The 12,578-nt window shown below is 46.5% G+C and overlaps 1 protein-coding gene across 7 annotated transcripts in view; it reads right to left on the reverse strand.

Annotated features, from left to right (window-relative positions):
• Nucleotides 1–12,578, reverse strand: part of LOC135508551 (protein Jade-1-like) — a 77,996-nt gene that overhangs the window by 21,557 nt on the left and 43,861 nt on the right. For all 7 annotated transcript variants that reach the window (XM_064928821.1, XM_064928816.1, XM_064928814.1 and 4 more), the window contains 4 exons: nucleotides 9,252–9,419; nucleotides 8,931–9,047; nucleotides 7,232–7,765; nucleotides 6,609–6,726 (listed from right to left, as the gene is read on the reverse strand). In XM_064928821.1, the coding sequence (XP_064784893.1) occupies nucleotides 6,609–6,726; nucleotides 7,232–7,765; nucleotides 8,931–9,047; nucleotides 9,252–9,419 (937 nt within the window). The remainder of the gene's footprint in view (nucleotides 1–6,608; nucleotides 6,727–7,231; nucleotides 7,766–8,930; nucleotides 9,048–9,251; nucleotides 9,420–12,578) is intronic.

Here is a 12,578-nt window from a genome sequence, read left to right on the forward strand (position 1 = left end):
CTTTGAAGAGCTTCGGATGTTTTCAATGAGGAGACTCTCAGTTACATAGCAAATGTGCAGTTTTTCCTGAAAGAATCTTTGTGTAGGAGAAATTGCTCCGTTTTGTACATCACATTTGGCTACCGAAACGAACCGAAAATTCAGTCACCAACAACGTCAAACTTTTTCCGAATTAACTCCATAATATCGACCGAAACATGGCAAACTTTGTTTGGAATCAATCCTCAAGGTGTTTTTTCACATATCTCTTCATTGATATATCGTTCGTGGAAGCCTGCTTTCTTCTCTGAATTCCATGGAAAAATACTTGCAGCTGAGGTTTGCGCACCAATTTTGGTGCAGGACACCGGGCGGACACCTGGTAAATGTGGTCTCTTATGCTCAATCTTCCAATGATATGCCTACAAATACGTCACAATGCTGCAGACACCTTGGGGAAACGACAGAAAGGGCAGGCCCATTCCTCTCGCATTCACAGCCATATAAGGAGACAATGGAAAACGGAGCCTCAAAAATCCTGCTGATTTCCTGGATGCCGTTTCATCTTGGTTTTGCCTGTAGCTCACGTTCTAGGGCACGCACAGAGAATATCTTTGCAGTTCTGGAAACGTCAGAGTGTTTTCGCTCCAAAGCTATCAATTATATGCATAGTCGAGCATCTTTTTGTGACAAAATATTGCGCTTAAAACGGGCACGTCTTTTTATCCAAAAATGATATAGCGCCCCTAGAGTTTCAAGAGGTTAAGGAAGTCTCAAGGTTCTGCTCTCATTTAGAAAACTCTTTGGGTGACTTTTGGCAAACCCCAAGCGGCTTCCGTCTGGCCACACTACTATAAAGGTCTGATTGGTGGAGTGCTGCAGAGATGATTGTCCTTCTGGAAGATTCTCTCATCTCCACAGAGGAACTCTCTCAGAGTGACTATTAGGTTCCTGATCAAGGCCCTTCTACCCGATTGCTCAGTTTGGCCGGGCGGCCAGCTTTAGGAAGAGTCTTGGTGGTTCCAAACTTCTTCCATTTAAGAATGTTAGAGGCCACTGTGTTTTTGGGGACCTTCAATGCTGCAGATATTTTTTGGTACTCTTCCCCAGATCTATGCCTCGAGGTGACCAAGAACCCGATGGTCACTCTGACAGAGCTCCAGAATTCCTCTGTGGAGATGGGAGAAACTTCCAGAATCAAAACAAAGTTTATTTGTCACGTGCGCCGAATACAACAGGTGTAGTAGACCTTACAGTGAAATGCTTACTTAACAGGCTCTAACCAATGGTGCGGAGAAAAAAGGTGTGTGTGTGTGTGTAGGTCAGTAAAGAAATAAAACAACAAAGACATTTGAAAAAAGAGTAGCAAGGTTATATACAGACACCTGTTAGTCAGGCTGATTGAGGTAAATGTACATGTAGGTATCGTTAAAATGTGACTGGATATATGATGAACAGAGTAGCAGAAGCATAAAAAGAGGGGTTGGCGGGTGGCGGGACACAGTTCAGATAGCCCGGTTAGCCAATGTGCGGGAGCACTGGTTGGTCGGGGCACACAATGCAATCTGTTCAGGAGTCTTATGGCTTGGGGGTAAAAACTGTTGAGAAGCCTTTTTGTCCTTGGCACTCCGGTACCACTTGCCATGCAGTAGTAGATAGAACAGTCCATGACTGGGGTGGCTGGGGTCTTTGACAATTTTTAGGGCCTTCCTCTGACACCGCCTGGTGTAGAGGTCCTGGATGGCAGGCAGCTTTGCCCCAGTGGTGTACTGGGCCGTACACACTATCCTCTGAAGTGCCTTGCGGTCGGAGGCCGAGCAATTGCCGCACCAGGCAGTGATGCAACCTGTCAGGATGCTCTCGATGTTGCAGCTGTAGAACCTTTTGAGGATCTCAGGACCCATGCCAAATCTTTTTAGTTTCCTGAGGGGGAATAGGCTTTGTCGTGCCCTCTTCACGACTGTCTTGGTGTGTTTGGATCATTCCAGTTTGTTGTTGATGTGGACACCAAGGAATTTGAAGCTCTCAACCTGCTCCACTACAGCCCCGTCGGTGAGAATGGGGACGTGCTCGGTGCTCCTTTTCCTGTAGTCCACCATCATCTCCTTAGTCTTGGTTACGTTGAGGGGTAGATTGTTATTCTGGCACCACAATGATAGGTCTCTGACCTCCTCCCTATAGGCTGTCTCAGCGTTGTCGGTGATCAGGCCTAACACTTGTGTTGTCGGCAAACTTAATGATGGTGTTGGAGTTGGGCCTGGGTGAACAGGGAGTACAGGAGGGGACTGAGCACACACCCCTGGGAAGCTACAGTGTTGAGGATCAGCGTGGCAGATGTGTTGCTACCCACCCTCACCACCTGGGGGCGGCCCGTCAGGAAGTCCAGGATCCAGTTGCAGAGGGAGGTGTTTAGTCCCAGGATCCTTAGCTTAGTGATGAGCTTTGAGGGTACTATGGTGTTTAACGCTGAACTGTAGTCAATGAATAGCATTCTCACATAGGTGTTCCTTTTGTCTAGGTGGGAAAGGGCAGTGTGGAGTGCAATAGAGATTGCATCATCTGTGGATCTGTTTGGGCGGTATGCAAATTGGAGTGGGTCTAGAGATTCTGGGATAATGATGTTGATGTGAGCCATTACCAACCTTTCAAAGCACTTCGTGGCTTCGGACGTGAGTGCCATGGGTCTGTAGTCATTTAGGCAGGTTGCCTTTGTGTTCTGGGCACAGGGACTATGGTGGTCTGCTTGAAGCATGCTGGCATTACAGACTCAATCATGGATATGTTGAAAATGTCAGTGAAGACACCTGCCAATTGGTCAGCACATGCCCGGAACACGTCCTGGTAATCCATCTGGCCCCGCAGTCTTGTGAATGTTGACCTGTTTAAAGATCGGCTACGGAGAGCGTGATCACACAGTCGTCCGGAACAGCTGTTGCTCTCATGCACGCCTCAGTGTTGCTTGCCTCGAAGCGAGCATGAAATGAAAGGCTCGTGTCACTGGGCAGCTCGCAGCTGTGCTTCCCTTTGTAGTCTGTAATAGATTGCAAGTCCTGCCACATCCGACGAGTGTTGGAGCCGGTGTAGTATGATTCAATCTTAACCCTGTATTGACGCTTGCCTGTTTGATGGTTCGTTGCAGGGCATAGCAGGATTTCTTGTAATCTTCCGGGTTTGAGTCCTGCACCTTGAAAGCGGCAGCTCTACCCTTTAGCTAAGTGCGGATCTTGCCTGCAATCCATGGCTTCTGGTTGGTGTATGTACTAGAGGTTGACCGACTGATTTTTCAATGCCGATACCGATTATTGGAGGACCAAAATAGCCGATACCGATTAAATAGGCCGATTTTTGTAATAATGACAATTACAACAATACTGAATTAACACTTATTTTAACTTAATATAAAACATCAATAAAATCAATTTCACCTCAAATAAATAATGAAACATGTTCAATTTGGTTTAAATAATGCAAAAACAAAGTGTTCTAGATGAAAGTAATGTGCCATCTAAAAATGTGTCCCATGTAAAAAAGCTAACGATTAAATTACTTGCTCAGAACATGAGAACATATGAAAGTTGGTGGTTCCTTTTAGCATGAGACTAAGGTAAGAGGTTTTAGGTTGTAGTTAATATAGTATTTATAGGACTATTTCTCTCTATACCATTTGTATTTCATATACCTTTGACTATTGGATGTTCTTATAGGCACTATAGTATTGCCAGTGTAACAGTATAGCTTCCGTCCCCCTCCTCGCCCCTACCTGGGCTCGAACCAGGAACACATCGACAACAGCCACACTCGAAGCATCGTTACCCATGCAGAGCAAAAGCCGTGGTCCTTGCAGCACAAGGGGAATAACTACTCCAAATCTAAAAGCGAGTGACGTTTGAAACAGTATTAGCGCACACCCAGCTAACTAGCTAGCCATTTCACATTGGTTACACCAGCCATTAGGCTGATAGGCTTGAAGTCATAAACAGCGCTGTGCTTGCGAAGAGCTGCTGACGAAAGTGCTGTTTGAATGAATGATTACGAGCCTGCTGCTGCCTACCATTGCTCAGTCAGACTGCTCTATCAAATCATAGACTTAATTATAACATAACACAGAAATACGAGCCTTTGGTCATTAATATGATCGAATCTGGAAACTATCATTTCGAAAACAAAACGTTTATTAATTCAGTGAAATACGGAACCATTTGGTATTTTATCTAACGGGTGGCATCCCTAAGTCTAAATATTCTTGTTACATTGCACAACCTTCAATGTATGTCATAATTACATAACATTCTGGCAAATTAGTTAGCCAGGCAGCCCAAACTGTTGCATATACCCTGACTCTGGGTGCAATGAACTCAAGAGAAATTACAATTTCACCTGGTTAATATTGCCTGCTAAACTGAATTAGTAGTTATCATGATAGTGATTATGATTGATTGTTTTTTATAAGATAAGTTTAATGCTAGCTAGCAATTTACCTTGGCTTTTACTGCATTCGTGTAACAGGCAGGCTACTCATGGAGAGCAATGGTTAGAGCGTTGGACGAGTTAACTGTGCGGTTGCAAGTTGACCATTTTTTTTTTTAATCGACCGAGTCACTGGTACTTCCCGAATGATTTATTTTTTAGCTTCTATTTCCTTCATCACATTCCCAGTGGGTCAGAAGTTTACATAAACTCAATTAGTTTTTGGTAGCATTTTGCCACAACTTTGGAAGTATGCTTGGGGTCATTGTCCATTTGGAAGACCCATTTGCGACCAAGCTTTAACTTCCTGACTGATGTCTTGAGATGTTGCTTCAATATATCCACAATTTTCCTCCTTCATGATGCCATCTATTTTGTGAAGTGCACCAGTCCTTCCTGCAGCAAAGCACCCTACAATATGATGCTGCCTCCCCCATGCTTCACGGTTGGGATGGTGTTCTTCTGCTTGAAAGCCTCCCCTTTTTCCTCCAAACATAACAATGGTCATTATGGCCAAAGTGTTATATTTTTGTTTCATCAGACCAGAGGACATTTCTCCAAAAAGTACAATCTTGTCCCCATGTGCAGTTGCAAACCGTAGTCTGGCTTTTTTATGGTGGTTTTGGAGCAGTGGCTTCTTCCTTGCTGAGCGGCCTTTCAGGTTATGTCGATATAGGACTTGTTTTACTGTGGATATAGATACTTTTGTACCTGTTTCCTTCAGCATCTTCACAAGGTCCTTTGCTGCTGTTCTGGGATTGATTTGCACTTTTCGCACCAAAGTACTTTCATCTCTAGGAGACATAACGCGTCTCCTTCTTGAGCGGTATGATGGCTGCGTAGTCCCATGGTGTTTATACTTGCGTACTATTGTTTGTACAGATGAACCTGGTACCTTCAGGCGTTTGGAAATTGCTCACAAGGATGAACCAGACTTGTGGACTGAGGCTAGTACGTCGTGGACGTTTTTTCCTAACCGCGACGTAACAGCCTCACCCTCGCCGCGACGTAACAGCCTCACCCTCGCCGCGACGTACCAGCCTCACCCTCGCCGCGACGTACCAGCCTCACCCTCGCCGCGAGCCAGCCTCACCCTCGCCGCGACGTAACAGCCTCACCCTCGCCGCGACGTACCAGCCTCACCCTCGCCGCGACGTACCAGCCTCACCCTCGCCGCGACGTACCAGCCTCACCCTCGCCGCGACGTACCAGCCTCACCCTCGCCGCGACGTACCAGCCTCACCCTCGCCGCGACGTACCAGCCTCACCCTCGCCGCGACGTACCAGCCTCACCCTCGCCGCGACGTACCAGCCTCACCCTCGCCGCGACGTACCAGCCTCACCCTCGCCGCGACGTACCAGCCTCACCCTCGCCGCGACGTACCAGCCTCACCCTACCCGCGACTCCCAGCCTAGGGTAGCCTAGTGGTTAGAGAGTTGGACTAGTAACCGTAAGGTTGCAAGTTCAAACCCCCGAGCTGACAAGGTACAAATCTGTCGTTCTGCCCCTGAACAGGCAGTTAACCCACTGTTCCTAGGCCGTCATTGAAAATAAGAATTTGTTCTTAACTGACTTGCCTAGTTAAATAAAGGTAAAATAAAATAAAAAATCCTACCCGCGACTCCCAGCCTAATCCTACCCGCGACTCCCAGCCTAATGCTACCCGCGACTCCCAGCCTAATGCTACCCGCGACAACCAGCCTAATGCTACCCGCGACTCCCAGCCTAATCCTACCCGCGACTCCCAGCCTAATGCTACCCGCGACACCCAGCCTAATGCTACCCGCGACTCCCAGCCTAATCCTACCCGCGACAAATCCCCGCGAGCCTAATCCTACCCGCGACTCCCAGCCTAATCCTACCCGCGACTCCCAGCCTAATCCTACCCGCGACTCCCAGCCTAATCCTACCCGCGACTCCCAGCCTAATGCTACCCGCGACTCCCAGCCTAATCCTACCCGCGACTCCCAGCCTAATCCTACCCGCGACTCCCAGCCTAATCCTACCCGCGACTCCCAGCCTAATCCTACCCGCGACTCCCAGCCTAATCCTACCCGCGACTCCCAGCCTAATCCTACCCGCGACTCCCAGCCTAATCCTACCCGCGACTCCCAGCCTAATCCTACCCGCGACTACCAGTCTAATCCTACCCGCGACGTACCGTTGATGATCTCATGGTCCAGCAGCTCGGCCTGATGAGTGAAGATCTGTTCCTGGATCCTCCACAGAGTCCTCTTTATCTTCTCCCTCCGCGTCACCATGTAGGTCAGGTTACGCGCCTGCAACACAACCAGGTGACGCGCAGAACCAGATGACACGCAATTTACATACTCAAACTTCCCACACATAATCCCCACAATACAAACCTATTAGATCTCATCTAGTCATACACAACTAAAACATGTGTAGGGTGACAATCTGGTCCTCTGTCTCTGTCTCCAGATGCTGTCAGTCTAGTAGAGTAGTACTGTCAGTCAGTCAGTCTAGTAGAGTCGTACTGTCAGTCTCGTAGAGTCGTACTGTCAGTCTCGTAGAGTCGTACTGTCAGTCTCGTAGAGTCGTACTGTCAGTCTCGTAGAGTAGTACTGTCAGTCTCGTAGAGTAGTACTGTCAGTCTCGTAGAGTAGTACTGTCAGTCTCGTAGAGTAGTACTGTCCCTCTGTCTGTCCAGCTGAGAAGCCATCGTCGGCTGCCTGGGCGTGGCTGGCCCGGGAGGCATGGCTTGTGAACATATGGCACCCTGACTCCTCCCCTAGGGCAACGGGAAGTGGAAGTAGAACCTACCCTCTCCAGATCCTGGCGAAGGTGAGTGAACAGCTGTAGGCGGTGGAGGAGGACATCATGCTCTCTCCTAGCCAGACTCTCCTCCTCCTCCTTCTGGGGGGTGAGCAACGGCTGGCTGTGATTGGCTCGGCGCTTCAGCTTCCAGTACTGATACAGGAAGTCTACTGTTTCCTGGGGCAACTGCAGGTGATTGGCTACCTCCTTAACGTCAACAAACTGGTAGAACTGCTCCTCCAGCTGCTGCAGTTTGATCTGGCGCAGGTTCACCGCCTGCTGGTTCACCCTGCTCTCCTCCTGGGGGGCTAGGACGGGGGGTGGAACTTCATCACCTCTGACTCTGTCACTCTTCCGCCACTTCTTGTCTCTGGTCCCCTCCTCCCCCTCTCCGTCCTGTCCTCCCTTCAGACCAGAGTGTTTGGGGCAAAAGGATTTGAACTTGACCTCATCCTGCTCTGTCAGGATGGTGTTCATCTCCAGGCTGCTATGTAAGGCACAGCTCACATGGAACGCTGTCCGACAGCTCTTTGCTGAACACTGAGGGAATACAGAGAGCAAGTTACAGCTCTTAGCTGAACACTGTGGGAATACAAAGTTACAGCGCTCAGCTTAACACTGAGTTTGAGCTCTTAGCTGAACCCTGAGGGAATACAGAGAGTTAGAGCTCTTAGCTGAACCCTGAGGGGATACAGAGTTAGAGCTCTTAGCTTAACACTGAGGGATTTTTTATTTTATTTCACCTTTATTTAACCAGGTAGGCCAGTCTATATACAGTGTGTGCAAAAGGCATGAGGAGGTAGGCAATAAATAGGCCATAGGAGAGAATAGTTACAATTTAGCAGATTAACACTGGAGTGATAAATGAGCAGATGATGATGTGCAAGTAGAGATACTGGTGTGCAAAAGAGCAGAAAAGTAAATAAAATAAAAACAGTATGGGGATGAGGTATAGATTAGGTGGGCAATTTACCGATGGACTATGTACAGCTGCAGCGATCGGTTAGCTGCTCAGATAGCAGATGTTTAAAGTTGGTGAGGGAAATAAAAAAAGTCTCCAACTTCAGCGATTTTTGCAATTCGTTCCATTCACTGGTAGCAGAGAACTGGAAGGAAAGACGGCCAAATGAAGTGTTGGCTTTAGAGATGATCAGTGAGATACTTGCTGTAACGTGTGCTACGGGTGTGTGTCGTTATCGTGATCAGTGAACTGAGATAAGGCGGAGCTTTACCAAGCATAGGTTTATAGATGACCTGGAGCCAGTGGGTCTGGCGACGAATATGTAGCGAGGGCCAGCCGACTAGAGCATACAGGTCGCAGTGGTGGGTGGTATAAGGTGATTTGGTGACAAAACGGATGGCACTGCGATAGACTGCATCCAGTTTGCTGAGTAGAATGTTGGAGGCTATTTTATAGATGACATCGCCGAAGTCGAGGATCGGTAGGATAGTCAGTTTGGCGGCATGAGTGAAGGAGGCTTTGTTGCGAAATAGAAAGCTGATTCTAGATTTAGTTTTGGATTGGAGATGCTTAATGTGAGTCTCAAAGGAGTTTAGTCGAACCAGACACCCATGAATACAGAAAAAAAGTTACAGCCCTCGGCTGAACACTGAGGGAATCGAGAGAGAGAGGATTGTTGAGGTAACTACCAGGTAGAAAGCCTTGTCAATGCAGTAGCTACATAGCTCCAGTGTCCGTGTGTACCTGTATACAGGCTCCAGTCTGGTCTTTACAGAGACAGCAGGTCAGAGCCCATCTGTTACTAGGGATGTGGGACATGTTGGTGATCGGCTCCATCTTCTCTGGGTTCCCAATGCTCACCTACACACACATAATCATTAGACAATACACTCCTTGCCAAAATGTGAAAGTCACCTTTATGCAACCATCATTGAAACACTAGGATACTATCACTTGATAAATTCAAGCCTCCTTGATGAGACCGCATACCAGGATAGGCTTGGACAAAGACATATGACTGGACAGATCATAGAAACTTGGGGGTCAGAGGTTAGGGTTCATCACCTCGGGGATCCACAGGGCACAGCTGACGTGAACCCACTTTGTTCCGCTGCGAGTGGGTTTCATGGCCCCGCCCTTCTTGGGGCAGAGTTGGCATTTTGGCGAGATGCCGAGGTCACAGGTCCGACACAGCCAGCTTCCCTTTGGCACCTTCAGAATCCCATAACACGCCTGGAACACAGAACATAACCACTCAGTCAGAGCGTTGAGCCAGTCACCGAAAGGTTGCTGGATCGAATCCCCGAGCTGACAAGGTAAAAATCTGTTCAACCCCAGTTAACCCACTGTTCCCCGAGAGCCGAAGAAGTGGGCGTCGATTAAGGCAGCAACCGCATCTCTCTGATTCCGAGGGGTTGGGTAAAATACATAAGACACATTTCAGTTGAAGGCATTCAGTTGTATAACTGGTTAGGTATCCCCCTTCCCCTTTTCTTAGAACAGTCACCTATACTCCCTCTCTGGCCTCTTGGTCATCAGGCTTCTGATTATCCCACGCACCTGCGCCTCATGTCACTCCATCACCTCCTTGATTATCTTCCCTATATCTGTCACTCGCCTGGACTCCCATCACCTCCTTGATTATCTTCCCTATATCTGTCACTCCCCTTGGTTCTTTCCTCAGGTGTTTTGACTCTGTCTTCATGTCGGTGAGTTGCTTAAAACACTCACTCCCTGAACTTGCTTCCCGACTCTCAGCGCACATCGTTACAGGAACACAGAGCATAATAACACACCTATAACATACATGATTTTTCACCAGAATAATAAGTAAGGGATAAACGGTTCTGTACATTACCTTGGATATGGATGGTGGAGTTCGTAAAGATCGATCTCAAATAAAATGATATGAAAGCACACATTTATCGGAAGATAATATTTTTTTGGGGGGGGGGGTGGGGTTAAAATTTACATTTTTATAAGCAAATTCATACTCTGTCATCTTTTGGTTACTAGACCCAGTCGTTCGTTCCATTAATATATTTACGGACGTGAACCAGTCATTAGTTTATGTTCTGTTGCTATGTTCAGTGGCAACGTTCCTGTCCCTTGCTCGCTGCTAGCTAGCCAACTAGCTATGGCGACACAGTCACTACCTCTTCTGCCAGAATAACAGAAACGTTTATTCTGTTGCGTTTAAGCTGCTTATCCAGCTTATACCACAGTTGCCATAGAAAACAATACTAAGCACACAAACAATGAGTGTGTGCATGAGGCAGATGGTCATGCTTTTTTATTTCACCTTTATTTAACCAGGTAGGCTCGTTGAGAATAAGTTCTCATTTACTGCAACCTGGCCAAGATAAAGCAAAGCAGTGTGACACAGAGTTACACATGGAGTAAACAATAAACAAGCCAATAACACAAACAAAATCAATGACACAGTAGAAAAAAGAAAGCAGTGCAACATAAACAACAGTTACACATGGGATAAACAATCGTACAGCCAATAACACAATAGGAAAATCTGTATACAGTGTGTGAAAATGAAGGAAGGAGGAAAGGCAATAAATAGGCCGTAGTGGCAAAGAAATTACAATTTAGCAATTGACACTGGAGTGATAGATGTGCAAGTAGAAATACTGATGTGCAAAAGGGCAGAAAAACAAAAACAAATATGGGGATGAGGTAGGTAGTTGGTTGGATGGGCTATTTACAGATGGGCTGTGTACAGCTGCAGCGATCAGTAAACTGCCCTGACAGCTGACGCTAAAGTTAGAGAGGGAGATATAAGACTCCAAAAATTCATTGATTTTTGCAATTCGTTCCAGTCATTGGCAGCAGAGAACTGGAAGGAAAGGTGGCGAATGGAGGTGTTGGCTTTGGGGATGACCAGTGAAATATACAGTTGAAGTCGGAAGTTTACATACACCTTAGCCAAATACATTTAAACTCAGTTTTTCACAATACCTGACATTTAATCCTAGTAGAAATACCCTGTCTTAGGTCAGTTAGGATCACCACATTATTTTAAGAATGTGTAATGTCAGAATAATAGCAGAGAGAATGATTAATTTCAGCTATAATTTTTTTCATCACATTCCCAGTGGGTCAGGAGTTTACTCAATTTGTATTTGGTAGCATTGCCTTTAAATTGTTTCACTTGGGTCAAACGTTTCGGTAGCCTTCCACAAGCTTCCCACAATAAATTGGGTGAATTTTGGCCCATTCCTCCTGACAGGGCTGGTGTAACTGAGTCAGGTTTGTAGGCCTCTTTGCTAGTACACGATTTTTCAGTTCTGTCCACAAATTTTCTATAGGATTGAGGTCAGGGCTTTGTGATGGCCACTCCAATACCTTGACTTTGATGTCTTTAAGCCATTTTGCCACAACTTTGGAAGTATGCTTGGGGTCATTGTCCATTTGGAAGACCCATATGCGACCAAGCTTTAACTTCCTGACTGACATCTTGAGAAGTTGCTTCAATATATCCACAGTTTTCCTCCCTCATGATGCCATTTATTTTGTGAAGTGCACCAGCCCTTCCTGCAGCAAAAGCACCCCCACAACATAATGCTGCCACCCCTGTGCTTCACAGTTGGGATGGTGTTCTTCGGCAAGCCTCCCCCTTTTCCTCCAAACATAACGATGGTCATTATGGCCAAAGTGTTATATTTTTGTTTCCTCAGACCAGAAGACATATCTCCAAAAAGTACAATCTTTGTCCCCATGTGCAGTTGCAAACCGTAGTCTGGCTTTTTTTATGGCGGTTTTGGAGCAGTGGCTTCTGCCTTGCTGAGTGGCCTTTCAGGTTATGTCGATATAGGACTCATTTTACTGTGGATATAGATACTTTTGTACCTTTTTCCTCCAGCATCTTCACAATGTCATTTGCTGTTGTTCTGGGATTGATTTTCACTTTTCGCACCAAAGTACATTCATCTCTAGGACACAGAACGCGTCTCTTTCCTGAGCGATATGACGGCTGCGTGGTCCCATGGTGTTTATACTTGCGTACTATTGTTTGTACAGATGAACGTGGTACCTTCAGGCGTTTGGAAATTGCTAGGTACACCTCCAATTGACTCAAATTATGTCAATTAGCCTATCAGAGGCTTCGAAAGCCATGACATAATTTTCTGGAATTTTCCAAGTTGTTTAACTTCTTGGTGACAGGGGGTAGTATTTTCACGTCCGAATGAAATGCATGCCCAAATTCAACTGCCTGCTACTCATCTCCAGAAGATATGATATGCATACTATTAGTAGATTTGGATAGAAAACACTCTGAAGTTTCTAAAACTGTTTGAATCATGTCTGAGTATAACAGAACTTATTTAGCAGGCGAAACCCAGAGGACAAACCATTCAGAATTATTATCCACTTCCAATG

Source organism: Oncorhynchus masou, chromosome 21 (genome assembly GCF_036934945.1).
Source record: "Oncorhynchus masou masou isolate Uvic2021 chromosome 21, UVic_Omas_1.1, whole genome shotgun sequence".
Classification (NCBI taxonomy): domain Eukaryota; kingdom Metazoa; phylum Chordata; class Actinopteri; order Salmoniformes; family Salmonidae; genus Oncorhynchus; species Oncorhynchus masou.